The sequence below is a fragment of the Corvus cornix genome, chromosome 1, assembly GCF_000738735.6.
Source record: "Corvus cornix cornix isolate S_Up_H32 chromosome 1, ASM73873v5, whole genome shotgun sequence".
NCBI classification, from domain to species: Eukaryota; Metazoa; Chordata; class Aves; order Passeriformes; family Corvidae; genus Corvus; species Corvus cornix.
The window spans coordinates 69,201,085-69,229,079 of record NC_046332.1 but is presented as its reverse complement, the minus strand read 5'-3'; the positions used below and the strand labels follow the sequence as shown (position 1 = coordinate 69,229,079).

General features: G+C 40.2%; 1 protein-coding gene across 2 annotated transcripts; it reads left to right on the top strand.

Moving 5' to 3' along the window:
• The first annotated feature begins 4,878 nt into the window (after positions 1-4,878).
• OBI1 (ORC ubiquitin ligase 1) lies at positions 4,879-27,995 on the top strand. 2 transcript variants are annotated; one of them, XM_039552744.1, is made up of 6 exons: positions 5,103-5,241; positions 9,746-9,881; positions 10,856-10,947; positions 12,594-12,842; positions 16,023-16,111; positions 25,664-27,995. In XM_039552744.1, exons 1-6 carry the CDS (start codon positions 5,170-5,172, stop codon positions 27,153-27,155), a joined length of 2,130 nt encoding a protein of 709 aa, XP_039408678.1. In that variant the 5' UTR covers positions 5,103-5,169; the 3' UTR covers positions 27,156-27,995. The 2 variants fall into 2 exon arrangements, with proteins under 2 accessions (XP_039408748.1, XP_039408678.1); XM_039552814.1 differs by lacking the exons at positions 9,746-9,881; positions 10,856-10,947; positions 12,594-12,842; positions 16,023-16,111 and having other exon boundaries at positions 4,879-5,241.

The window sequence follows — 27,995 nt, the reverse complement described above, 5'->3', positions numbered from 1 at the left end:
AGGGAAGGGAAGGGAAGGGAAGGGAAGGGAAGGGAAGGGAAGGGGAGACCATGATTTCTGTAATCTCTGCAACTTTATCAAACTTTTCTGAAGTTTTGCAGTGTTTTGCTTCATTCTTCACTACATCCTGGGGGGACAGATCCCCTGCTGGCAGTAGGCACCCACCACAAGGTGTTCTGAAAGGCTTTCATAATTACGATTTAAATCAAGGCCTGTTGCATCAAACACTTGGAGCAATGCTAGAGATAAAATAGCAACCAAAATTTTCAGAATAATGGCCCTTGAATATATTCCCTGCAGAAGCACTGTCTCCTAAGTCAGTTAAATCTATGCGGATGGGTTAGAGAGAGACCTTATATACATAAAAGGTAGCTAAAATTCACCCCTCTTCACTGTTATATTGCCTGTTGCACAATGGCTCTGTATGTACTAGCAAATAAAATAAGCAAATAAGATTAAAAAGTCTGCTTATCCATACCTCTTGATGGTCAGCACCGCACCTGGTACATCTGTGGCTCATTGCAACCAGCCCTCAACCAGACAGTCTCCTGTCTGGTGAAAAGTCCATGCAGACATCCTTAGGCTTAGACATATGGGTGGGGTAGAGAGTGCCTGCACAGCACAATACTTGTGGAGCTTCTTCCTGCCCTCAGATGTCATTCTAGTATAATACAGTTTGTTTAGATAAAATATCTGAAGGGTCTAAAGAGAAATCAACCTCTTTCATGACCCTCAAAAAGAAAAAATGGCACAGCATAATGTCCTAAGTATAAAAGCTGCACTGTCTTCAGGTATAACCCAGCATCATCTATTTACTTGCTTGGCTCCTTGCTGACATGTCAATAAAAATGGAAAACACCAGAAGCGCGAGATCAAAAAATCTAAGAGAGACCACGAAGAATGAGGTTTTTCTTACTGAACTTTGGATGCCTCAGAGCAAGATGTCTACATCTGAGCTAGTCACATTGAATTCCTTTGTGGGTCACAGAACTTGAGAGCAGGTATATTCTTCTTTAAAAGGATAAACTTACAGTGGTTAAACTCAAAATAAAAACTCTATCTTTGAAAGTGATTTGTCATCTTTTACTATTTCTTGTGAAGAAGACTAATTGTACCAAGTTTCCACAAGACTGTCAATCTCAAACATTATTAAATCAACAAAGTTATTCTCTTTCTCTGTCCCAGTTCACTTACCCAATGGCCAGAGATTAAACTTCTGGCCCCTAGCATTCATTTTATTTCCTTTCTGGAAATACCAAAGTATTTTCACAGCCAAACCCCAAAACACTGTTTTAAAGAGAGAGATGAAATTTACTTACATTTTAAAATGAAAGCCACATGTGAACTCCCAAAGAGCAGGTGGCAAAAGCAGCCTACAGTCCTCAGGCAGCATAGAGAGGGGTATCTGAGAGCCACATATTTCCACTGAATGGCCTCAGAATGGCAGCCAGTGAAACCCCAAGACAGTGTCTCACAACAGGAGCCAGCGAGGCCACCACTCTGCAGGGCTCATCAACAGTAAAATCCTAAGCAGGGGGAACCTGTTTTCACCCTTTAATGACCACAGGTCTGAATTTCACTCTGTATTCCCCTAAATCATGCAAAACCAGATGGGAAACCCTTTTATAAAAGCTGAAGATCCAGCCAATCTTGTTCTTGAAGAGGAAGCTCTTCAAGGCCAACTTGAACAGATTTCACTGTTGCAGAAGTGGCCATTGAGGGTGGATAGTTTGGCTACCAGTGCTTTATAGCTATTTGTGTTGGTACAAAAAATGACCTTTAGGTTAGGTTTTCAAGGCATAAAGCCCCACATCCAAATATATATATATATATATATATAAATTACTGGAAGCAATGCAACTGCATTATTTATCACTGGGCTAATCAGCCAAGAAGACAGATATTTTATACCTTCACCTGCTCCTTCTTCTCTCTGCACACTGCTGGGAAACATGCACAGATCCAAGATACAGGAACTTATGTACTTTAAGCCAAAACTATGGTAACTTTATTCATCTTTATGAATCAAACAACATATGTCTCAAGCAGAAAATACTTAATTGTCTCAGTTTAGTACTCTGACCAGTTTTTCTTTTCCTATACTGGTTCTTTTCAAGCTCTCATCAAAGAACTTTTCACATTTTGTGACAGACGCTATTTTCATATTTTCACTATTAATCCTCTCATATTTCTGAGATTTCGGAAGCAGGTAGTGAAGCGGCTGAAGTGTTTCACAAGTGAAGCCCTAATCCTAGGAGATCATTCATGGCTGGAGTCTCGACTTTTAACCCACCCTTTCTCTATAGATTTACCAGCAGTGGCCAGATTGCTGGAAAATTCCCTGACTATTTGATCCTTATGTCCCAGTGCCTCAGCAGAGGCATGCCAGACATTCCAGGAATTTTTTATCTGTTTCATCCTGGCTCCAGGCCTCTTGCAAAAGTATCCTTCATGCTACGTGGACTGTGGTGTTCAATAGCCTGGACCTGTTAAACATTTGTTACCTCCTGCATTTACATGGTATTTCTCAGCTCCCCTCAGCTGCAGCAGATTGTTACCCCTCCAGCTCCTTTCTCCTTGCTCTCTGAGGTCTCTCTCTCAGTACTACAGAATTAAGTATTTTCCATACCCCTGAAGAGTTGGTAACATCAACCCATAAATTTCAACAAAACCTGAGGCACTACTAGATCACAAATAATTTTTTAAGTATTCCTTCACTGACTAGGCATACAACTGCAGCAGAAATCCGCTAAACAAATATGTTTAACCTCCTTAAGAGAAAACACGTTCCTTTTAGCAGCTTATTCAGAAAAATAAACTCCTTTACAAGTTATTTTCGGTTGAGAGAAAATATATTCATCCCAACAGACCTTGTTCTCTAACAGGTCACTTTCCAGTTACATACACTTTTTTGAAGCAGTGAAAGTCATGTCTTTGAAAGGGTTCCTGCTTTATCCCAGATTCATTTAAAAGAGTTTCACATGTCAAATGTAAGACGCATTTCCTTGCTTTTGATTTCTTTCATGCATTTACCCTTTCTACTCTCTGTATTGTCTATTCACATTTTTTCAATAAAAGTCAATATAAAAATAAATCTAAGAAAGATAAATAACAGGGATTCATTGCATTCCCATGTAGTTTGCTGGCTGCACAATAAACTCACTCAATGAATTTCAGGCTCCAGTGGTTCTCTTTAAAGCTCAAAAACTCAAAAATTTTACACTTCTCTTGAAAAAATTTCTCTGAGCACCATTCTACCTAAGAGGCACATCAGTAGCACCAGGACTAAAAGAATCTCCTCACAGCAGATGCCCACTCACTCCAGCCTATGTTAATTAATGGTATGTCCATTATGTTGGTAAATGGTTCTTTTCTTATTTGACAATAAGTAATTCTTCCTGAAGTTTACTAAAAAGTGTTGTAACATGCAGGCACTCAATTTTTATCAAGCACACCTTATTCAAACCTGTCCTTTCCTACCCAAGCATTGCATCACCACCAAAGGCCTTGTCTATGCTGGAATGTCACCATGCATTAGTTTCCTTGCTTTATTTGCAGTGACTTACCTATATCAAATTGAAATGCATCTGTGCAACTCTGCTATGTCGGTCTAAGATACTTTCCTTGTTAATCATTGCATCCACAACTTTACGCTTGTTTGAATTAGCTGCTCAGCATCATGAACATTTATCTTGTGGTGCAATGTTAAATCACTCAGGTCTATAATTTCCAGCATGCTGTGGCACATTTACAAGAAACTACAGGAATCCTGGGACTGAGGTCAAGCGAGCAGACTCCTAGGAGCCTCATATCCCACTAGCACTGCTTCCCAGATGCTCTCCAGCAGCCCAGAAAATGCAACACAAAGGCTTCACAATTTGGAGAGTCATTGGCACAAGCTGGGCAGGAGATGCAAAACCTTCATCCTTGAATTTGGCCCCTTGGTTTCCATGGATCAGAATCTTCCACTAGGCGTCATCAAGCATCATCACACACAGCACCTTGCAGGGCTTGGGGGCTTATCCCAGTCCTTATTTTCTTGTTGCCCTCAAAGCCACATGGGCTGTGCAAATCCCACCTGAGCTGACAAGCAATGCTGTGGGCCAAGAAGCAAATGCTGGCCCGAGCTGTCTGTGCAGTGAGACGGCAGCGTGGGAACCCAGCAGCGATGCCAGGTGTGAGACTACAGCCGGGTTTGGGCTGCTGCAGGCGGACTGGAGGTGATGAGGAGCTCATGCCCTGGGAGTTTCCTGCAGAACATGTTCTGGGAGAACATGTTCCTATGTCCCAGGAAGGACAATGACTTGTGGAAGTGAGACCAGAGGAGGCCACCAAGTTGATCAGAGGGATGGAGCACCTCTCCTATGAGGAAAGGCTAGGAGAATCGGGATTGTTCAGGCTGGAAAAGGCTTCAGGGTGACCTAATTGTGGCCTTCCAGTACCTGAAGGGAACTTACAGGAAAGATGGGGCAAGACTACTTACAAGGGCATGTAGTGACAGGATAAGGAGGAACGGATTCATTTTGAAATAGAGTAGGTTTAGATTAGATATAGGGTGCTGAGGACCTGGAACAGATTACCCAGAGAAGTTGTGGATGCCACATCCCTGGGAGTGTTCAAGGCCAGGCTGGACGGAGCTCTGAGGAACCTGCTCTAGTGAAAAGTGTCCCTGCCCACGGCACGGGGGTTGGACCAAGATGATCTTTAAGGTCCCTTCTATCCCGAGCCATTCTATGATTCTGTGATTCAGGGCAATTAACACAATTAGAACAGCCGTTTATTTAATTCAGCATGATGAAACCTGAGCACAGCATAGGTTTTTCAGAGGAAAGATCACCCTTGCTACCGCGTCGGCCGCCTCATGCCCGGACACTGTGCCTGCCCTCCCCAGGGTGCTGTGCTTCCCCGCATGAATGCTGTGCGTAGGCTGAGACCTCCCTGGGCCCCTGGGTCACCTCCTCGGGGGCAGCGGCGGCAGAGTAGAGCCGTGAGGGGCCGCGGCTCCCGCCCGCCCTCCAGGGGAGCGCTGCCAGAGCGCGCGGCGCTTCCCTCCGCCGTGCGGCGGCTTGGCCTCGCCGGCTGCCGTAGCGGGGCTGGCGGGGAGCCGGGGCCGCCCGCCCGCGGGACTTCCGTGCTGCTGGCGCCGGGCCGCGCCGCTCGGGGCCCGCCATGGCGCAGCACGGCCCGAGCGTCACCCTGTCCCTCACGCTGCCCATCACCTGCCACATCTGCCTGGGCAAGGTAACGGCGCCGCCGCCGCCCGGCCGCCGCGGACCGGGGGTGGGTGCGGGGAGCTCCGGCCGGTGGCGGCAGCTGAGAGGCCCCGCCGCGGCTCGACGCTCTGACCCCCACCGGCATTATGTCTTTTAAGGTTCTGCGGCTCCGTGCGGGGAAGGAAATTGGTGGGGCGGGCCGTTCCCGGCACTGGCTGAGGTTTGCTGGCACCCTTGGGATGTTGGGAACAGCGCGCTGTCCCGGCGGGAGCGTCCCGGGAGGTGTTGAAGGGGCCTGGGGGGCCCGAGGTCGCTGAAAGGCGAGTATGCGGCTCCCGAGGTGCAGGCTTTGAGGTTTGGGGGTTTTCTCCCGGTACCAGTGGGATACTCTGTTATAAAATGCTCGGGGAGCTTGTGTTTAAGCGTGGTGCTGTATCGCGGAGGACGAGTGAAACAAAGACGTGGTGTATAACCAAGTGGATTTAAAAAGTATTGAGCAAAACTGCAGCAGTCTGGAGAAAAAGTTTCCGCTTCCTCTCTCAGTACCTTTCTCAGTTCCTTTCTCTTCTCCCTCGGGAAGCAGAGGGCTCTTGCTAGGCTGTTCATCTCTAAAAGCCCCAGAGCTAATTTCATGGCTGTCACTAATTGCTTCTCAAATTCTTTGCTCATTCTTACTACTCTTTTTTTTCTTTCCTTTGTTTTCTTTTCTTAAAGCACAGCAATAATTACAAGGGGAGAAATAGCATTTTATGTTTGTACTCTGGCATTTGTTGTCTGGTTTGTTTCTACCTCACCTGGCCTTTACTCCCAGACCTTCTCTGCTGGAGTGATAACAAGAGCACATTTGATGTCTGAAGTAGGTGTGTCGCACTGATAGTGAAACTAGTCAGACATCTCCCTTTTCTCAAGTCTCATAATTCTGACAGTGTGTTACTTTTAGCAACCATGCTTACTCATTTCTTGGCTTTTTTGTGGAAGCCGAGCAAGACTTCCTGGCTGTTGTCCTGTTACTTTTCTTTTTCTGTTTATCTCTCTAATGGAAATGGAGGAGAACCCAAGTGTACTGTGTCTGTAATGCAGAGTGGAAAGAGTGAAAAGAAGAGTGTGAAATCAAACTGACAAAGATATTTCCTATTTTAATCCAATCCTAGTTACTTTCTGATCTAAGCCCTTAAAAGTTTGATTAGGTATTCGTTCATATCTTGCTATAAAGCCACTGAGTTCTTTCAAGCCACTGTTTCATACTTCTACTTCCTTTCTAGATGTTCCCGAGTTTGTACTGGAAGAGGTTTCCACACTCTTTCTTGCTCTCTTGCACTGAGATAATACATTAACATTATGTAAGTGAATCTATTGGTGAGACATGTGATAAAGATATTTGAATGCGCTCATTTTTATACATGTAAAGCTGTTTAAATGTTGGCAAAGCTGACAGCTCTGACTGTCCTTTCTTTTTAATGCGCATCTTTGTCTCTAGCTTGGAACTTCATTAAAAAACTTCCATCAGAACAACCAATCTTCTCAGGATTAAGGTTGGAGGAAGGAAGTTGTTTAAGTTAAGGAAAAAGTCTTGTCAAGTTTTGCTATCTTTTAGTGGGGAGCAGGGAGTATCATGGAGGGTTGACATAATCTGATACCCCTGTGGTTTGTAGCATAGACTTCAAATCAAGTAGAAGGCCCACCCTAAACTCATAATGTATCTCTTGCTATCCCTGCAAAATTTGCAGAGGTCTGACTGCAAAATACAAACTATTCACTGTGTGTAATGGTAAGGGGGTAAAAAAGGAAATATTGCAGAGAAATTCATTCAATGAGTTGGCCACTCATTGTTTTTAATGAAGCTGAAATCTTGGGCAGCAGGGGAATGTTAGCCCATTTTGTTAATTGAACAGTGTCAGAAAGTATATTGGCAAAATGTACAAATAACCCTTTAAAATAAGAGTGAATTGCTTGGATCAATTTCATGGTTGTTACCTGAATATTCTTTTAGCACAGTCTGGGCTGTCTTCTAACATAACTGTATTTTTTAATTAGATAACAGATCAGAAGCCATCTGCTTCAGACTGTTAGGTTTACTTGTCCCAGGATGTCTGAAGGTCTCTCTTGTTGGTTTTGGTGTAGACAGGTTACTTGGACTCGAGACAAAGTTCTGTGTTGGTTGAAACAGTGTAGGATGTCTGGGGATTGGTTCACTGGAGTGTGTCTGATTTTCCATGTTCCTGCTCCTCTCTTAGGGCTGTGTGAAGGCCCAGAAGTGCCTTCAAAGTGACATAGATGTGTACAGGGCTGGATATTGATTTGCATAGGAATGGGATTATGTGGGAGGGGAAAAATTAGGAAATTGCTCAAAATCGCCTAGCTGATCAAGCCTTCTGAAATAAACTATAGCCTTTCTACACATTATGGTCAATTAAGGAACTGAAACTGTGCTGTAATTCAAGTGTGTGTCCTGATCCCCCACCCCCTGGGCTTGTCACAGTCGGTGAGAAGGGCAGTGGCAGCCCCAGCTATTGTGTGACATTTCAATAGCAGCTTCTGCTGGTGTGGCATGGGTTGCTTTTTGTGGATCCTGAGCCAACAAAAGTGTAAAACCCCAGCCCTGAAATGAAACTTGTAAAGGTGTGTAAATCAGAAGCAGTGTACCCTGGAGAGTAATAAATGTGACTTACTATTTTGCTAGAGATATGGAGTAATCATTCATGTGCAAGAAGTGTGCTTCTGTGTCAGGTTTGGGGTAACTGAGGGTCTCTTGCTCCCCAGGGGGGAAAACCTGCACTCATGAAATGTCTTGTCCTGTTTGGATTATTTTGTGTTATTCTGCTCTGTATCTTATCATCACCATCCATATAACTATTCTCAGGCTTCTTCAGAGTAAGAAAAAGGTATGGCTAGAGAAAAAGTCTTTTCTTTTTTTTTTTCCTGCTAGCTGCAGGTGAGAAAGCTCTTTTTCTTGTTAAGGAAAGCAATAAGTAACAAGATTTTTTAAATCAAAAATAATGGAAATTTTAATATTTAAATGTTTCCAAAGCATTGGTGTGCTAATGCTTGCAATAATCACAAAAAAGCCTCCTTAATTAGAGGTGAAAGTTCAGTCCCTCTCTGTTCATGCCTTCAGTAACTTGAGTTTCTGTTTATGTATAGATAATTCCTTTGAATCCCAGGACTGTCTTATTGGAGGTCTTAAAAATACTGTGACTCCTGTAAGGTAACAGAGGCATAGATAGTGAATTGGAGAAGAAGCTGACAGATCTGGACCTTAATTCATATCCATGAATATTTCAGTGGTAAAACACTTGGGTTTTAGCTCATGCAACGCTGATGTATGGGTACGATTGCTACAGGACACGTCTTACCTGTTGGCCCAAGTGATTATTGACTGTCCTTTCGAGGTGTTTGCTTCTCCCTGCTAACATTTCATTTTTCCTTTTTAGTTTGACTACTTTACTAATAGAATGGAAGAGGAGTATCTTGGAGATGTAAGGCCTTCATTTAAAGATGAAGATTCTCTTGAACTTGGGTTTTAAGTGCAGTACAGTAGAATCTAAAGTAATACATATTCTGACACTTCTGTGTCTTAAAATACATTTCTAGGAAAAGGAAGGAGTGGAAGAAAAACAAATAATTATTTTAACACCCCTAACACAAATACTAATTTTAACAAGTAAGAGATTCGAGAGTGTGTATTGCAGTAAGCTGTAACAAGCTGCAATAAAGTCTTTTTCTTCTTCATCATATTTGGTCCCTCTGTGCACATTTACTTTCAAACAGGGTTTATAGTTAAATGACAAGAGAGAATAATGCATTGTCATTAATATTTTCTAAAAGTTTGTTTACCCTGCTGTTTTGGAAGGGGAGGGAAAGCTTGAAAGAATCTGTGTCTGATTGGAATATTTAATCCTTCAGTTAGCTGCCCCATTCTTGGGTAATGACTTATTTAGTAGCAATGCATATCTAGCAGGAGACTTGAATTAGTGATTGCTGGTTCATGTTTCAGCTCTGTGGTTTTGGCCCTGATCCTTTTTAAAGCTGATTTCTGTGAAGCTGATTGTCTGCAGGCTAAAGTTAATCTGTAACACTTTATGTTCCAATGATACCTCTTCCACTGAAGTGTTGGATGTTGCCAGTAGAAATCCCTCCTTGCCTCACTTTTGAAAATGCACATACTTTGGTTGTCTTCTACCTTGGGAGTCGAATGCACTTCACTGGAGTGGTTGGCTGTAGTTCTTGGAGGTTGTGGGGTAAAGGAAAGGTACTGCTGCTGCTCTGGTTATTAACGAGGAAAGAAGGACCTCCATTCTGCAGAAATGGTTATAGCTTTGGTGCCTTCAATAAGAGGGAAATTTGGTGTTGTGAGTCAGGAGGCTGCTCTTAGCTAGCCCTGTGAAACAACAGTGTCACTTTCCTGCAAGGCCAGACTTGCCCTGAGAAATGGAATTGTGTATTTTCGTATTTTGTTATTTGAAGGAGTTTTAAGGTATTCATAGAGTCTGTTTTTTTTTTTTTTCTTTTTATTTCCTCTTTGATGCTTAAAGGTCCGTCATCCAGTTATCTGTGTGAACAACCATGTTTTCTGTTCCATTTGTATTGAAGTGTGGCTGAAGAACAATAATCAGTGCCCAGCTTGCAGGATTCCCATCACACCTGAAAATCCCTGCAAGGAAATTATAGGTAAGGACAAGTTTAGGCTTTGAAATAACTTTCTGGTATTTACTGCTAGAGGAGATTGCTTTGAGTCCAGAGATGTCTGGATGCCTTTTCCTCTGTGTGTTTTTTACCAGCATCTAAGGAAGAATTAACTAAATCTTTAACCTTGTAGCTATTAGGTATGTTACTGGAAAGTTCCAAAGACATTGTGTATATTAATGGCTAGGTTATTCAAACACAATAAGTACCCCATGGCTCTAATGATTGTTTTAAAATCTTGGTTGGATGGTGCATTTAACTGAAAAAAATGCATTAAAAATGCATTCTCACCTATGCATTGCAACCTGTTGACCTAAGAGAAGAGCATTCAGCTGAGAATTAGTGTACTTCAATCTAGAATCTTGAATGAGTATGTGGTATTTTTTGTGTTTGTTTTGTTTTGTTCATCACTTCCTTCTTTTTTTATTTTTAAGAAAATTACTCTTAGCACAGAAATAAAACAAAGCTACAACAGCTGCATGACAATCTTAACTTCCTCAGAGCTGGGAGATACTGCTGTCCTTATTTGACATAAAATATCAGCTCTGCTATTTTATTCTAAGAGAAAAATATATCTGAATAATCTCACTTTAAAAACTTACACTAACTTGTACTAATTAAATGTATGCTTGATACCCTGCCCCTTCCCTTTAGCTTTGTTTTATTAGCATGGTCTTAAATAACATAGGATTCTGTTAAGGAAAAAAAAAGTTGAAAAATGTAGAAGCTTTCTTCCTGTTGTGAATCAAGATTTTGACTAATAAACATCACTAGTAGGTACTCATGTTGAACCTGTTCTGAAAGTGAAAGGACTTTAAATCTTCCATGGTAGCCAGTTGGTCCAATATTAGCTGCATTTGTAGTTGATAATAAGAAAGGTGCTGTGAGGTGGATAACTAGTATTGAATTGAATGAAAAAGAAACAATATTCGTGCTTCTTTCATCCTATGTTGCCTTAGGAGGAACGAGTGAAAGTGATGCTATATTTAGTCCAACAGTCAGAAAACACCTACGTAAAACAAGGCTTGAATTGCTCCACAAAGAATATGAGGTAAGGACAGGGGGAGTGTTGTGACTTTCCAGATGAACTGCAGCTGTTAAATTACAACATACAAATGGTCCTTTTGCTTTGAGTCCTGCTATTTTTAATTTGAGTAAAGGTGTATACTGTACCTACATGAAACTCAGTTGCATTAAAATGCCACCTTTTGACGAAGGTTACAAGAGAGTATTTGCTGCTGCTTGAAGTGGTCCCACTGATGTCACAGTAATAGTCTTTCTAGACAACAGGTAGCCAAGTACTGCCAATTCTTTAGTTTTGTGGGAATTCCACCCCCAAGTGGTATGGGAGCATTTTCTTTATACGTATTAGGTGTAGGGAGCTTTTTGTTTTGTCTTCAGTACAAACACAAACATTTTCTGAGGTAATCCCCTGTTACTCAGGGAGACTAAATTCCTTGTTAAAGAATATTGCCCGCTGTAACCTTCTGGCATAGGTTAATTTTTAGCATTATTGTTTTATTGTTTTTTGAAAGTGAGTAAATGCTTGAAAGTGGAGCTGAATGCTCCAGTCTCCTGCTGGAAAAATACTCTCTTGGGAAGAAGATGAAAAGCTGTTAATAAGGAATGTGCTTAGTTTGTTTTCTCAGCTGTTGTTTCCTCAGTAGCAGCAGCGTGAAGACATCACATATTTTTGGAGGAAACCTGTTGTGGGGAGGAGAATGAAGGAAAGGAAATGGATTCTATATACCCTTAACACTGGGGAAGTAAGAGCTATCTTTTATGACAAACTTGCCTATAGCTCAGGTTCTATTATTCTCTGTGAGAGAAGGAGTCAGGAAAAAGAGGCTTCCTGCCTTTCTGTTGAATCAACTCAAAATTCATAGAGCTAGTTATAGGATAATGTAAATTTCTTTTAAAAAAAAACTTAATTTAAAATGTTTGTTCCCATGCCAGGTGCAGGGGTGGGTGCGATTATTTGTGAAAATATGCTTATGTAAATGCTGTGTATGGCCTCCCTAAGTAGTCTGACCATGAACAACTCAAATACTTTAATTGGTGAACAGTGTAGAAGACATGTTTTCAGGATAAATTATTTCTTTTATCCCTTTAACAACAAGCTCTGGAAGGTTTTTGCTTCCCTGTGGCTTCAGACTGATGCAGCTAAGAGCTTTATTCTTTGCATTTTGAGTCTTTCCTAAGATGTTGCTGCTTTGGTGTAGCTGGAGCGGCCTTTTCCAGGCAGTGTTCTGTCTGTTTTGAATTTGAAGACTTTCAGCATCCTAACATGTGACGTTTCAGAATGATATGAGAGAATCACTCTTAAATAACAGCAAATGAGTCAGCAGAGGATGACCTTAACACTCTTGATACAGGAAATCCTCCCACAGAGTGCCCTAATAATAGATTCATGTTGCTGAATGCTTTGAAGCTTTTGGTCTGCCCGACAGTTTGTTCAGGGTCCTTTATGTAGTCAAGGGATTCCCTGCACTAAAACCTTCAGTATGCTTGAGTGTGCAGGTTGATTAAAATCCTGCCTAAAGCACAATACATAAGCATACTTAGATATATGTGTAAGTGAAGGCATGCATCTGGGCTTGCCAGAACCCATGTTTCTAAGTGCTGTGGGAACTTGCCAGTATTATTTAATTAATCTCACAATTTATTTTAATTCCTCTGAATTTCTGACACCTTTAGGATGAAATAGAATCCCTGCAAAAAGAAGTAGAAGATCTGAAAGGTAAAAACCTCAGTTTACAGATACAGCTGAAATCTCTTCTGGATCCTGCAGCATCAGCTTTGTCTTGCCAAAATGGGGAAACTAGCCAGTCAGCAAAGGAAGCAAGTACCAGTGGCCCAGAAACCCCAGAGGAATGGAGCAAAAAGCTGAAAACTGCCAATGATATGTGCGAAAAATTGATGGATAATGTGGAAAAGCTAAGGGAGGTAATAAATGCAACAAACACATTTCTTCAGTTATTTTGTAGCATAACTGTTTTGTGTTAGCTAAATGGGAGTGAGAGCTACCATGACCTTTGGGTACTTCATAGATCTAGAAGAAAGAGGAAAACAATTGAATTCCAGTGCCTGTTGGTGTATCATAGTATTTCCATATAGCCCTTGCAAGTGTCAGATGTTATTGCTTGTTCTAGTGAGTCCTGTATGTGACTCTTCTTCAACTCCTCTGTCACTCTATGACTGGGTAATTGGATTATAGTAGCACTTGTCGACAGTATTGATGACCAGATTTTTCAGGCTTGCAATAATCTATATAATATATCTATTTTACAACATTCAGTGGGCAGACACAGTACAGTTGGCTGAGGCAGATTTTGCACTATTGCCCTCCCTGCTAGCCGATATTTTTGGTGCAATTTGCTGAGACAGAGTAACTTGACCCTTTGACCAAAAATAGACAAACTTCAGCATTTTATGACCAGAAGATCCTTTACTGGAAATCTGCGGCCTTTTTATATATCTTGGTGTAATATAAAAGTAAATCTGATACTGCAGAAGCAAGGATGAAGGAGACAGGCATGTGAAAATACATCTGAATAAAAGTATCTTGCAAAATATACCTGTAGGCACAAGTAAGATCACCTTAAATATTGAAGAAGAATGAAATTTCAGATTAATTTGAAATCAGAGTGGAAAAAACTGGACTTGTATTTATTCAAAATGCTGCCTTTATTTCTTCTGTTAACAATCCTGAGTTACTTCCTGCAAAACTGAAGTGTGATGTGTTTAGGACTTTTTTTTTTTTTTTTAACTTTTTAAGCATTAATAGTGTTCACACTTTTTCTGTGCTATAGACTTGGAGGCACACATTGTACTGGTCTGCCATTTTGTTAATGGGACACTTCTAGGACCCCAGGAGCTTCAGATTCACTTGTAGATGGCAAAAGAGGAGTCGCAGCAGGAAGTTCTTGTCTGCCTTTTTTTTTGTTAGGTTTTTTTTTATGAAGTTAAGCTGTACTGCCTCTTTTGGGTTTTTTTGTTTTGTTTTTTTTTTGTGATGACTAAGTTTTTTAACTTTTTCCTAGGTAAGTAAAAAGAAGAATTTTACAGGAACTGAAGAAGGGATTTGCTTGGGTATTTTTTCAGTATATTTTTAGCCTTAGCAAGAAAAGAGGTCCAAGTGTAGGCAATCTCTGAACTTGGTGAAGAGTTACAAAAAAATAGAGGCTTTGATAGGTTTTAGGGAAGAAGTCTTAAACTGGTGTCATAGAATCATTTAGGCTGGAAAAGGGCTTTAAGATCGTTGAGTCCAACCCTTTTTTCCCATCTGTTCCCGGGTTGACAACTGCTCAATCCCGTACGTACCTAAAGTCAGTTGGCTGTTTTAGACCTTGTCTCACTTGTAAGCCTGCACTGCCCATCCCCGTTCTGAACAGCAAGACCTCTTTCCCATGCACACACTATCTGGAACCAGAAACCTTCTTATGCCTGAAAGTATCTGACCCAGGAGTTTCAACCAGACATCACTTCCCAGTGAGACAAGATCCCTCAGCAAATGTGGTTGCCACCACTTTTTCAAAACTAGACTGAATCAGGAAGTAGCAACCACCTTTATCATTTAATGTTCTAGAGCAGACAAATAAAGGAATGCACAAAGTAGGCATTAATACTTCGAGTGGAGTCATAAAAAGTATGGGAGTGGTGAAACAAACTCCAGAGGAGAAAGCCTAGACTAAGTATACTCATTAAAAATGCAGTTACATGAACTCATTAATGTAGACATTGTGCTGCAAGTAGGGATCCCTTGCAGATTACTGACTTGGAGAGTAGAGCACTCTCTGGAAGGATACCAGAGGGGTTCAGTCCTTGCCATGTGCCACATGGATGCCCTGCCTACCTGGGCTACACAAGTAAAGAAATCTTTTACTTGGTTATGTAGCTGGGGGAGCTGTGTCTGTGGAAAGAGAGAAAAGTCTTGGCCAACGTGTTGTCAAGTGGTTTGATGATGCTTTGAAACTGAGCTTTCCTGAATTCTCATTCATTGCTTTCAGGATAGTTTTTGTGCTTTTATTTTTTAAATACCAAGTAGTTGACAGTCAGCCCTGGGCTCACCCTTCAGTTGTTGGCCACAAGTCTCTAGTTATTCTTTCTGTCCTTAGGAATATTGTAGTGTTGGGAGTGGGGGTGTTTGTTTATTTTTTTCTGTTCCTTTTCCCCTCCTCCTCACCTGGCAAGGTTGCTAGGGATATTTGTATGAGCATTTAAAGTTCTCTGCCTCTCTTCCTGCATTGTTTGATGATTCTGAGAAAGTACATTTCACTCCTGAGCCCAGTTGCATAGCTCTTTCTTCAGATCTAGCTCTAGATCATGCTTTTATTGTGCAGTGGAAGCGTTACCTAATTGAGGCTATGAATTACGAGCCCTGGACTGGTGCTGCTGTTTTTAGCATAGGGAGGTTGAGCAGACTTTGAAGTGCAAGGAGTATATTCTGCTTGTTAGGATAGTGGCATTCATTGTTCTGAAACACGTGTGCAGGAAAACTTCTTTTTATATGAAGTGTCTTGTTAACAAGAGTGTCTCCTGAAATAAGAAGGAATTGACCTCAATTCAAAGGGTAGGAAGGGTTGTGAATCAGGAATCTTAATCACAATGTCCTGGAAAAAAGTGAAGAAAGACTGCAAATAGCTTGTCGTAATGGATTTACATCCACAGGATAACTATGCTTTAAAAACAAGCCAAAAACCCACAAAGTAACCTTGCTCTAATTTGGAATGGGGGAAGCTGTTCAACATTGGTTTTGCTGATACCTGCACATTGTAATGTTAATGTACTTAACGTATTTAGTCATGTAGAAAAAAAAACATGGAATTGCCATTAGTACATCTCCTTAATGAAGTTCTGTGCTAACTAACATAGCTGTGTTTATTTCCCTAGATAGGACACTTGCAATGTATTTTGGGAATATAAATAAAAAATGTCTGTTCGCTATTCATTTTTGCAAACCATTTCCCATGGTGATTTTTAAGTGGTGTCCCTGTCTGAAGGCTGTTTCCTGCCTGCACATTTCTAGTTCTGTCTCTTTAAAAAAGAGAAACAGCTTGTCCTATAAATATTAGAAGTCATTTCTGTTTCACTGTATACTTATTTCTTTCCTTTTCTTTTCCTTAGGCAAATAAGAAACTGAGCGTGGAAAACAATAGCCTTTTAAGAGAGAATTTGCGACTAAAAGCTGAAGTCGATAGTAGATCACCCCAAAAGTATGTGAATATTTTAAAAGCTACTATCTTTTATTTATAGACTGTTTAACTGTTGTAGGACTGTTTAACCTAAAACTGTGGTGGTGTGCATGGTGTTGCATATGTGTCTCCAGGTAGACTTTGGAATTTTTATCCTCATGGACTTAGGTGAAGAATGAAACTTAGAGAAGAGCGGCAAGCGGGTGAGAAATGCAACTTAGAGAATCACAGCAAGTCCACAGTGAAGGAATATGACTGTGCCTTGTGTTACATGGTACTTTGGAAGTACTGGATTCATTAGTAGAATTCTACAGCTGTCATTGGGAAATTTCTAAATCTGGTATATGGTCAAAGTAGAAGGTTCGTTACTAAGTGCTGGTGTTGCTGGTGTTTGTGTTTTTTGTTCTTCCTTTTGCTGCCTTCAAGGTTTATTTTGTGGGCTTGGGCTCCCTGTTCAAGGAAAGCTCCTGATAGCTTTGTGTCTGGGCCACGTATGTAGAATTGAGCTTCTGCAGCATGAGAACATCATTCCCAGAACTGACGTCTGTGTTTAGTACTCTGTCTTAAACAGTTAAAACACCAATGACAGTACCCTCAAAAAGCAGAAATTTTGCCATACTCATTAGAGCTGTGTTCTAAGGTATGTCTTCTTGGGAGTACTTTATGAAGCAATATACTGATATTTTTTAAATTATTTTCCTTTCTTTCATTGGTTTTCTACCTTTCTTCTCTCATTTGTTTAGATATTAAAAAGCTAATAGCAATATTGGCCAAAGGTTTATACAGAGCTTTTGAGGAAGGGGGTTGGGAGACACCTGTGTAATGTGAGAAGAAAGCTCTCTGGATTTTTTTCTAGTTCTGGCAACACACCTGCTCCAAGATAAAATTCATACTTATAGAAGAGCTTACTTGCCAGACTGCTTGTCATTAGAGACAACAGGAAAGAAGATGCATGATCCTTGTGCTGTGGATACATGAAAGCACATTCTGCCCTGAAGTCCCCTAATAAGATAGAGCCCAGTTTAAAGTCTTGGCAATGGCTTTTATGGCATGGATTATGTTTTCCCGTAAGACTCAAGAGTGAGTTGGCAAGGATGGCAAACTTAAAAAGTAAATAGATATAACTAAATAAATCCTAGAAAAGAAGAGCTAGAAGAGACCAGATAAACTAAATTGATTTTTACTTTTCTGATATCAGGTGAACTCTGCACTGGAGACAATTTCCCTTTCTTCTAGCTTGTTCATGCTTTACCATGGTCAGAAAAAAATATACCTCAGAGGGACAGGCGTGTGAAGAGCTTGTCTTTGTTGCAAGCCAGTTACTTTCCCATCTTTTGACAGTGTTGCCTAAAACAATAGCCTGTCACTTTCTTCTTAAGAAGCCCAGAGATAGCCAAATGTTATTACAAATTGGACAGTGCTGGGGTCTGTCTTGCAATCCAGATGCCCACTAGATTGGCCTGTCTGTATCTCTGCTATTATTTTTTTATTATTATTTTTTTAGTCTCCTGAAGAAATACCACATCCTGCCTTCCTATTGGGAATTATCTTTGGCCCATAGTAACTCCAGAGCTGTGTATGGGACTTAGGACATGAATTGAATCAGGCTTAAACTGGGCTAGGAACAGTTCAAACACTTCAGGAGTTTGTATGTCTGTACCCTGATTCTCCTATATTGAATTTTTCCTTTTCTTTGAGCCCAGTGGTATGCTACAAGAATTTAGGTATGTGCAAGGAAAAACTTGTCCTGGAAGAAACCCTTCAGCACATTAAATTTAGCAATTTTGGTTCATGCAGCCTTTACCCATTCATTCCTCATCATGTCTGAAATACTGAATTTGTCCAGGTCTTCTAGATACGTGTGACTTGAGAGAGAAAGTAAACTTGTGTTTATTTGGTTTTGTTCTGCACTCAAGAATCTCCAGTGTCGTTGGTTTTCTGAAGTCATAATGCTTATAACTGGTACTAGACTACAAGTGAAGTCTTGGTAGCACTAACTAGAGTAGAAAAACTGTCTTCTGTCTTCTATAACATCTTATATTTGCAATACCTTTTTTTGTTGTTTCCTTTTACCTGACACTTCTGCCACAAATGGCCAGTTCTGCCAAATTGCTATTTAGAAAGTTACCTTCCTACCTCATTTTGCATTTGTGGTTTTAATGTCCCCTTTCAAAGTGTGGGAATTAACCCATTTATTGGCTTTCTTCAGGTTGATGTTTTGATGACTATAAAGCTTCATTCTTTCAAATCCCAGGTACATCCTTCAGATGGTGAGAAGTCTCTCCAGTGTTAAAGTTGGTAGCAGAATTTTTAAATTAGCTTTCATCCTTGTGGTCACTAGTCTGGTCAATATCCAAATCAGACCTAACATCAAGACATTTTTTAAATGTTGTTTCAGCTCTGATGGCAAACTTTGCTAACATTTAAAGGGTCTTTCAGCTAGCCTTCACACTTTGAACAGGGCTTGCAATAAATGGGTTTTTTTCACTTGCTTATGAAATCAGAATTGAAGGCATAAATATCAGAGCCCAACAATGTCACTAGAACAAAATGTTTCTGTGCAAGTACATGGATTTGACAGTATAGTTGTGCCAGTGGGCTTTATTCAGAAGTTTTCAGAAGGTAATTTTTGGAAAAGTTTTTGAATGAGTCTCTAGTGCAATTTAAAATAGCTACTGAATTGGCTCTTTGTAATTTAATGTCGCCACCATTGTTTCATTTTTCATACATTCCTTAGCTTCAGATTCTCAGGTATGGATTCATGCTTAAACAACTAACTAAAGTAACTGAATAAAACTGGTGTCAAAGTATTTTGTGAAGGTTTTGTCAGTATTCAGTCCCTGTGTCTCAAGTGTAGTGCATTTTGCACATGATGACATTGGAGCTAAATAGCACAACATAAATTGTTTTAGTGGACTTAGCTTTAGAGAAGAGGGAGCACTAATGGCAGGTGAATGATCCCTTTGTAACACAAACTACCTCCTACATCACAGGGAAAAGTATAATTAGCCTTCTTCAGTGGTCAATAAAAAACTTTCCTTTTATCATAGACTTGAATTGTTTTTTCTTTGTTCTTATCCATTAAAACCTGAATGTCATGTATGCCAATAAAATCAATATTTCAGCCATGTCAGGAATTTTTATACATTTTTTAAACTGATGATGCTGATTTATTGATTAGCTTTTTATTTTTTTCCTTGAAACATTTTTGAGACTAGACTTTCACCAGAATACCATACCATCATATAGTTGGGACACAGGTCTGAAAGACAAATAAGGGTAAGTTTCTTGCTCTGATTCTTACTGAAGACCTGCATTAGTCTTCCATTTCTCAGGCAAATCAGGCTGATTTGTGGTTGTTGTGTGTTCTTTCTTTACCTTTTCTCCTGATGAATTTTCAACGACTTCCGTGTTCCCGATACAGAACAAAAAAACTTCTAAAACTTAAGTTTTGCCAGATAATAAAGCCCTGTTACTTCCAGCTCTACTTGAAATAGAAAACTGTTAGGTCTGTTGGCAGGACACAGTGGATCTAAAAGCGTTTTTGGCAAAGGGATGTTTGCTTTTTACCTGAAGGAAAATAACTAGCAAGTCCATCTACTCCCGGGTATAGTGTATTTTATGAATGGTTAGATTCAGATTGGCTTGAACCAGACTTCTAGGCTTCCTAGGAGTCTTTTCCCTAAATATTTAATTCCTTCTGCCAGTTAAAATCCCAGTCTGAAACTATCTGTAACATGCATAAAATTGTTGCATTATCTCTTTTGTCTGGTTTTGTGAGTTGTTTTATTGTTGCAGTTTAGGGGGGGAGGAGCAGTTCTTCTTCAGTTTTACTGTTTATCTTGTCTAGATTTGTGACTTCAGGTACACTGAAATTTAAAGCTGTTGACTTTCTAGGTCATTCTTTACAACGTTCAATTTTCACCTAACTCAAATTTATTTCTGCACATACCAGGCTATTAAATTCAGTCTGCATTTCACTGGGCCTACAAACAGATTTCTAAAAACTTGTGTCCAGGGTGCACAGGGTAAAAATATTAGTGTCTTCCCTGATAGAAAACTGGGCTATGGTCTCACCACTGTGTAAGTTTGTTGGTCCAGAGGAGTGACCATTTTTGAAGACTAGCTGCAGTGTGGCCTTAGAAGTAAAGTAAGGGAAAGTACTATATAATAGCCTTCAAAACAACTCTGAGTTCTTGAGCATTAAATCCTGAGAAAGTGCCCACTTCAGGCATGAAGATCTAAACCTTAGTCAGGTGGGTAAGGACATTCAGATCACACTCTGGTTTTGTGGGTTTTCCAGTAGGGATTTTTTTTCAGTAGTTTTGAAGTAATTCTTTGTAGCTTGTGCTATTTGCTGACCCTGGTGATAATCTGCCTTTCTTACATGGAAGACCAGGGATGATTCACTGAAAGATGTTAAAATGCTTGGAGAGGCTTTGCATATTTGCCTAAATTCAGCCAATTCCCTAAGTGAAAGGGGAAGCTCATTTCAAACAATGTACCTGACTTGCCTGTTCCCAGTGGACGGTATGTCTTGACTTCTTGTGTTTGGGTTTTTTTTCGCTTGCTAGGAAAAGGCCCTCATCTGACAGTAGCTGGTTTTTAGTTCTGATGTCTATGCAAATATGACATACTTTTAAGGCAGTTGTGTAAAACCTGGGATTTCTGCAGATCACCTTTCATAGGTAATGTAGAGGAGAATTGCAGAACTTGTACAGCTGGTACATGACATCACCAAAGAACTGGAGAAACTAATAGGTCTTTCAGCTGGTTTGTTCTTGAATATCCTGCCTTTCTTCCCATCTAACTGCAGAACCCAAGGGAAAATCTGTATTGAAATGATGGGACTGGGTTTGGTTATAAACTCTGGCATTGCCCTTATCTCAAACTGTAATAAGCCCTGACTGTACCTTGTCGTTTTCCACTTTCCACCCTTTGTTTCCTTTGGAGGATGGATCATGCTCATGCATCCTGAACTGCTGGGTGGTCCCCAGCCTGGGCCATCAGGTGATTAGAACTGGAGAGTCAATTTCCATAGCACCCATGCAGCCCCAGTCTTCAGGAAGTGGTTATACAAGAAAATTGTTTGTTGCAGCTGCTTGCTGTCCAGAGAGAGAGAGTTTGTATGAGGTTGTGTGGTTTAAACTGACTTAAGGACTCAACCAGACAGACATGCTGCAGTTAGTGGTCACTGATGTGTTATTTTATGTGTAAAATAAAACTCTAAAGCTGAATTTGCAAAACTGATAGGTAAGAAGAGAAGAAACAACTGAAAAATTTGTTCAACTTCCCAAACAGTTTCTAAATGGACTTCTTCAGAAGTTGTCGTGGTTTTACCCACGCAGCAACTAAGTCCCACACAGCCTCTCACTCCCCTCTCAGGGCAGAGAAGCAGAGAAGTAAAAGTGAAAAAACACATGGGTTAAAATAAAGACAGTTAAGTAGAGAAAGAAAAGCTGTGCACAAGCACAGCAAACCAAGGAATTTATTCACCACTTCCCAGAGGCAGACAGGTGTTGAGACATCTCCAGGAAAGCAGGTCTCCATCTGTGCCTAACAGTGACTCAGGAAACAAGCACCATCATTTAGAACATCCCACCTTTACTTCTTTTCCCAGCTTTATATTCTAAGTATAATGAGTTGTGGTCTGGAGTATACCTTTGGTGCATTGGGATCAGCTGCCCCAGCTGTGTCCCTTCACAACTTCTTGTACACCCCCAGCCTCCTCACTGGTGGGTTGAGAGGCAGAAAATGCCTTGACTCTCTTGTAAGAACTGCACAGGAGCAACTAAAACATCCCTGTGTTATCAGCATTGTTTCCATCACAAATCCAAAACATAACCCCATACTAGCTACTGTGAAGAAGAGTAACTGTATCCCAGCTAAAAGCAGGATAGGAGTACTCAAATATAACTGAGGGAGCAGTTGTGGAATAATGCAAAGGAGAGTGACTCCAACAATATTAGTTCTTGCTCACTGTAGATGAGAGATGACTGCAGCTTTCTGATTCGTGTCAAGTTAGAATCATGCTGGGACAAGAAAAAGGACTCTGACTGAGGAAAGGTCCTGAAATATGAGCTTCAAATATTCACCTAGACATCCAGTGTCACCTCAGACACTAACATACTCACTACGCATTCCTGGGGCTGGTAGCTGCAATACAGGATCTGTAGATTCGTCCTTCCAGGGTGATATCTGGGGGCCAACAGTCATATAAAAGACTTTAAGCGATGTAAAATACTGTTAGATGTGTTGAAGGATCCAAATCCCACCTGAAATGTGTTCTTGTTCACTTTATGAGGGACAATTTGTTTTTCTGAGCTTGCAGTTTTCTGTATGAAGGATGTACTTGAAACAAATGCAGTGAGATCCAAAGTTATTGTTTCAGTGATATGACTAAAGAACAAAACCCTAACACTCAAAAGTCTTTGTCCATGTGTGAGGAAATGGCTTTCCTTTTGGTATATATATGCTTTTTATTGCATGTATACTAAATACATTAAGTTCTACTGAAGAATTTAATCACCTTGTTACCAAGCGTGACATAATTCAAATGCTTCAGGAAATAAAATTTATCTAGATTGTCAGGTGAAACTTAAATTTATTTTCATGTAACTGTATTGCATTCTGGTGTTACTATCATAAGTCCATAATTTTTTGGCTATAGCGCAGCTCACTGTACATCTGATGGGAAAAGAAGAAATTTCTTATGAGGGGTTTGGTTTGGGGAAATAGGGAGGATTCTGGTTTCTTTAACCAAAATATGAATGTTTTTAAACTCTCTTCTGACTTGCTAGGTCAGGCACTAAAGCACCTATATCTGGAGTAATTGGCTGTCATAAAATTATGGCCTTGAAAATTTGGGAAATAAATATATGCAAGTCTTAAAGCAGGAACAGAAAGCAACTGCTATTCTAATGCCTAACTGCAGAAGTAACTTTATAGGCAGCTTGTCATATGTTACATTTCTGAAAACCAAAATTCCCAAGCACATCCCTCTGCAACAATTAACATATTAGTGATGCTGTTTGCCTTTGAACAACATACTGTATTTTTTTAACCTGAGGACACTTGTTATAAAAGTTACACTTGAGAATACAGTGCTTCTTCCTCATAAGCAAATCTCAGGCTGTCACTAATGCTATTTGCATTAAATAAACATATTACACCATTCTTCCATTAAAAAGGAATTACCAGGTATGCATATAAATGTAAACATGTTTTAATTTTTATGTCAGAGTGTCTGCTACAGCAGACTCCAGAAAATCTTGCTTATTTTACAGAAGCATTTTTTGCTTTCTCTCACTTGGCTATTCAGCTAAATTGTATTTTTGCATCTTCTATCTTTTATTAAGGAGTGTAGGATTTGCTCCTGTAAGACTGTGTGAATGTCTGTTAGAGAAAGGCAAAATAAATACGTCTGGATCACCTTAGGAAGTGGAAAAGGTCTTGCTTGGACCCTGCTGCGCTACAGTGACTCCTTCTGTATGTTAAACCAAAATCTGTGTTCCTTTAACTGAAAGAGGAAGTAAGCCAAAATGTGTTGTGTGTAAGGATGCTTAGTTCATGTAACCCCCTTCCCCTGAAAATATAATAGAAACATTCTTGAGCTGAGATTCTGCATTTACCTAGTTTCATAGGGGAGAGAGAAAGTCTTCTGTGCCTTTTCTCCTATTTCCCTCTTGTGTGCAGCTAGAAATGGGCCAACTGCTATAAGCAATTGGGAAAATTTGTTTTCCAGAGAGTAAGCGAATTAAAAACAGTCTGTCTTCTTTTTTTTATGAAGGTGAAGATAATTGGGTAGAGGTACTGTGGAGGTGAGGGGATCCTTGCCTCGACTGAGCTGCAGTCCAGATAGCTTCTTTTAAGGGAAAAAAGAAATCTTACTAAATATAAAACTTCTACTTTGCCATTTCTTGTCTACAAGGAAGTGTGTGGCATACACCAAAACTGTGTGAAGCTTAGGCTGATCAGATTTAAAAAGTGGTCTGCTAGACAGAAGTGACTTAGACTGTTGTGTGAATCTTACCCATCCCTAAACCATCTACACCAAAGTCTTCAGAGTTCTTTAAGTATGCAGAAGCAGTTGAACAGTGAAATGTATCAGTAGATCTGGTCACTCCTGCCCGATTCATTTTGGGCTTATAATAGCCCTTACTGCTTTCCCCAGCTGTCCAGTTAATTGTATTGCAATTGTCAACGCACAGCAGCTTCCTGCTGCATTGGGCTCATGACTTGAAGAAGCAGAATATGGTTTGATTGCTGGAAATGTATGCATGGATCCATGGCTATTTTGCCATCATAGTTGCAGGCCACAGATAACACCACCTTCAGATTTCACTGGTCCAAGAGTTGCAGTGGGAGCATTTTGTGAAGAGGTGAGGTGACAGAATGGGGAAAATGGAATATGAATTCAGTGTGACTATGAGGGAGGGACAGGCAGACAGACAAACAAAAAAGGTAGAAATTTCAGGCAGTGTTTGTGCTGAAAGAGTAAATATAAACCTGTGCTGTAACATGGAGATGCAAGATGGAAAATGGAAATTCAGTGTAAGCCCACATACAGAATTGTCCTTTCTTTGTGATATAAAACCTTATTTGCCAGAGTTGTAGGGTGGCTGCAGGTCCTTCCCTCCTTTCTAATAATATCAGAACTTTAATTGTTTTTTCTTTCTGTAAATTGAAAGCCTTGGATGGAGCAGAGAATTCCCTGGTGCTCACCTGTCAGTGACAGGTTAGAATTAGTCAGGGCATGTAGCTGAAACCTTCACCTGCCCTCTGGGGAAGGTCAGTCTTGAAAGCTTGTGGAGGATGAGGGGAAGGCAAGTCGCTGTCTTGGCAGTTGAAAATGTGCTCAAGCTGGAAACCTCACGAGCACACAACTTTCACAAACCACAAGCAGCAGGTTTTTGTATTGGAGTCGAGATACAAAGCAGATTGTTCTGGTTGTAAAGCTCAGAAAAACAGGTAACTCTTAAGTAAGTGGATCTACCATGCACAGGATGGGTGAGGAAAAGCTGTGTATCTAATGGGAACATAATTGAAATGGTCTATGTAAGTATTTAAACCGCCTCAAAGGACTAATGCAATTTCGGCATTTCATATCAGCATTTTGTTTTTGACAAGGTGACATTGTGAAAGAAATGTATTGTAAAACACTGCTGTACTGTAGGAAAATGATTGAATGTAAATATTTCAAGATGTGGACCACTGTTCAAATGTTATCATAAATCTTTGCCATTGTTTTAGGGGATAATTCTTCATGCATATTTGAGTTGAATTGATAGAACCAACCCCTGGAAGGGTAATCTGCTTGTTATTGCCTTGCTACCACTAATACTTCCATTTTGTCTTTTCATGTATCACCTCCACCTGTATGTTATTTGTGATGCTTGGTTATATGTGATGATTTCAGTAATTTTTTTCATAACTAGCAGAGAAAAGTTCTGACTTTTGGTTTCAAATTACATAGTGTTTAATAGCTTTGTTCTGTCTTGAAATGAGCTTGCAAACCTTCACAAGAATGTTTTTTTCCAGCTTAATATTTTCTTTCTTGTTTACTTACTGCAGGTTTGGTAGGTTTACAGTAGCTGCGCTTCATTCCAAAGTGGAACAAAGTGAACGTGAAATAAACCGTCTGAAAAAGGCACTGGAAAGAAGTGATAAATATATAGAAGAAATAGAGTGTCAGCTTTTACAGCTGAAAAATGCAGGCAAAGGAAGCCAGACAGTGAGTGCTGTTTGTGAGAGAGTGCTTTCCACAGATGCTGAAGGAGGTGAGAGCAGTGAAGATACAACTTGTTTGAAAACCCAAGCTGAGGAGAAAAAGTCTTTGAATACCAGTCAAAGTCCTGACAGTCTTGAGCAGCTGACAAGTGGTGGAACTTGTTTAAGCTCTTCTAGTCACAATGGCTTGAATAGCTCAAATACCCCAAAGAAAGGACTATTTCCAGGATGTCACAGGGTTCTCCTGGATGAAAATAGCACAAATATGGATGCCTGCTTAGAAGACCAGTGGAATAAAATTGAGGAATGTACCCCATACAAAGATGAAGAACTTTATGATCTTCCACCACCATGCACTCCTTTTCTGTCTCTCAGTCGCCTTCAATTGAACACTCCTGATGGAAAAGAAAATGCAAGAAAACCATCAACATTCCTGAGAAAACTGAAATTTGAAGAGTTTCATGACACTTCAGATGATTGCAGCAAAGATTCTTCTGAGCACAGCACAAGCAGCTGTAATAGCAGAAAGAAGCTAAACTGTTTTACTACGGGAAAATCAGGGGTTTGGGGCACCTGCCCAACAAATTTTGCTGAGAACCTAGATTTTGATGGATCAGAGCAAAATTCAGTAGCTGGTGAGTCAGATCAGACAACAGCAAAGTCCAGCGACAAAACAAGTTCTTGCTTACCTAAGAGGTTACATACTCTCTGCTGTTCCGAAATGAACCGCACAAGAACCTCCAGCGAGGCTTCTATGGATGCTGCCTACCTTGATAAAATTTCTGAGTTGGACTCAATGATGTCTGAGTCAGACAACAGCAAGAGTCCGTGCTATAATTTCAAATCCTCTGATCTTGAAGGTTCTTCAAAGTCAACAGAGTGCACTAAGCTTCTGAATGGAACTGAGAAGAATCTGGAAGAGATGAATGAGGAGCAGAGTATGAAGAGTCCAGAGACAAGCGATCTGGCAGCTGACAGAACTGGCTGGAAACCTGCTATGTTTTCCAACCTCTCCCCATCTGACCTAGATATGAATGACCACTTTCCACTGTTTACAGGCCAAAATGTGGTGGCTAATGATGCCAAACCTCCAAACTCTTTGTTTCAAAGGGACTTTTCCCCAGATGTACTGTTCAGTAACTCACAAAGGTTATTTGAGGAACAGAAGTTTAGTTCATGTTTTTTAAAGATGCCATCTGATCTGCAAGGTCAGATTCCTCCTTGGGTGTCTTCCTTTACAGCTGAAAGGAAAAATAAAAATGTCAGTCAGTCAACCAAGAGGAAAATTCAAAACAGCCTTTCCAGTGCTAGTCCATCAAAAACCACCAAAAACTGATTCTGCTTGGAAATCAAACGTGACTCAAAGTTGTAAACCTGCAAATGTTTAATATTTACAGGTGAACTTAATTTTTAATGACTTCCATGCCATCCGATCCTGTTGTTTTCGACTGTGTGAAAACCGAATGTTCCCCTCCCCATTGCAAGCTCTTTCCCAAGGAAGAACCATTCCAGATTATTTTCTTTGACTGGGCATTTTATTTACCTGGGGGCTTGGGAGTTTTTGATGCCCTTTAAGTTTTCAGATTACATGATCTTTCAGTTGTCAGCACAGCTAATGGCTTCTTGACAGTTCTAAGTGGTCTTGTCAAATTAGTCGTTTATGTAAGAATTAGTTTTAAAGGTTACGTTTCCCATTCTTAAAGATTACATTTTGTGTATGTAAGGCAGCTACTGGCCATATATCCTATGGAATCGTGAAATTGCTATAAAACATTGTCAGTTTTGCCATAAAACTTGCCTCCCAGAGGAAATGTTCCTGCTTGGACTGTTTCATAGCGCTGTACTGTACTGAAACTCTTGTTTTAAGTGGGTGTAAGTAGCAGCCTCTTTCTTTTCAGGGTCACAGCACTTCAGTCAGAAAACATCACTTCTTTAACACTGCAATTATGTCTTGTCTTTTTTTGAAGTTAGGCACAATTTTTAATTTAGTTCCCAAAAAGCATTGTTATCCTAAATGTGTTTAGTATGCCTGTATAGACCATAAAAATGGGTTTGTATGCTAATGATTTGTTTACCTAATGTGCACTGAACATCTTACATTAATACTGTACCATTTTACATTAATACTGCATGCTTTTCTATGTGAATTGAATAAAACATGTTATAAGAACTGTAA

Coding starts and splice junctions, on each gene's coding strand:
- OBI1 (XM_039552744.1), top strand. CDS start 5,170: ATGGCGCAGCACGGCCCGAGCGTCACCCTGTCCCTCACGCTGCCCATC. Junction 5,242..9,745: donor GCCACATCTGCCTGGGCAAG/GTAACGGCGCCG, acceptor TGATGCTTAAAG/GTCCGTCATCCAGTTATCTG. Junction 10,948..12,593: donor TGCTCCACAAAGAATATGAG/GTAAGGACAGGG, acceptor TGACACCTTTAG/GATGAAATAGAATCCCTGCA.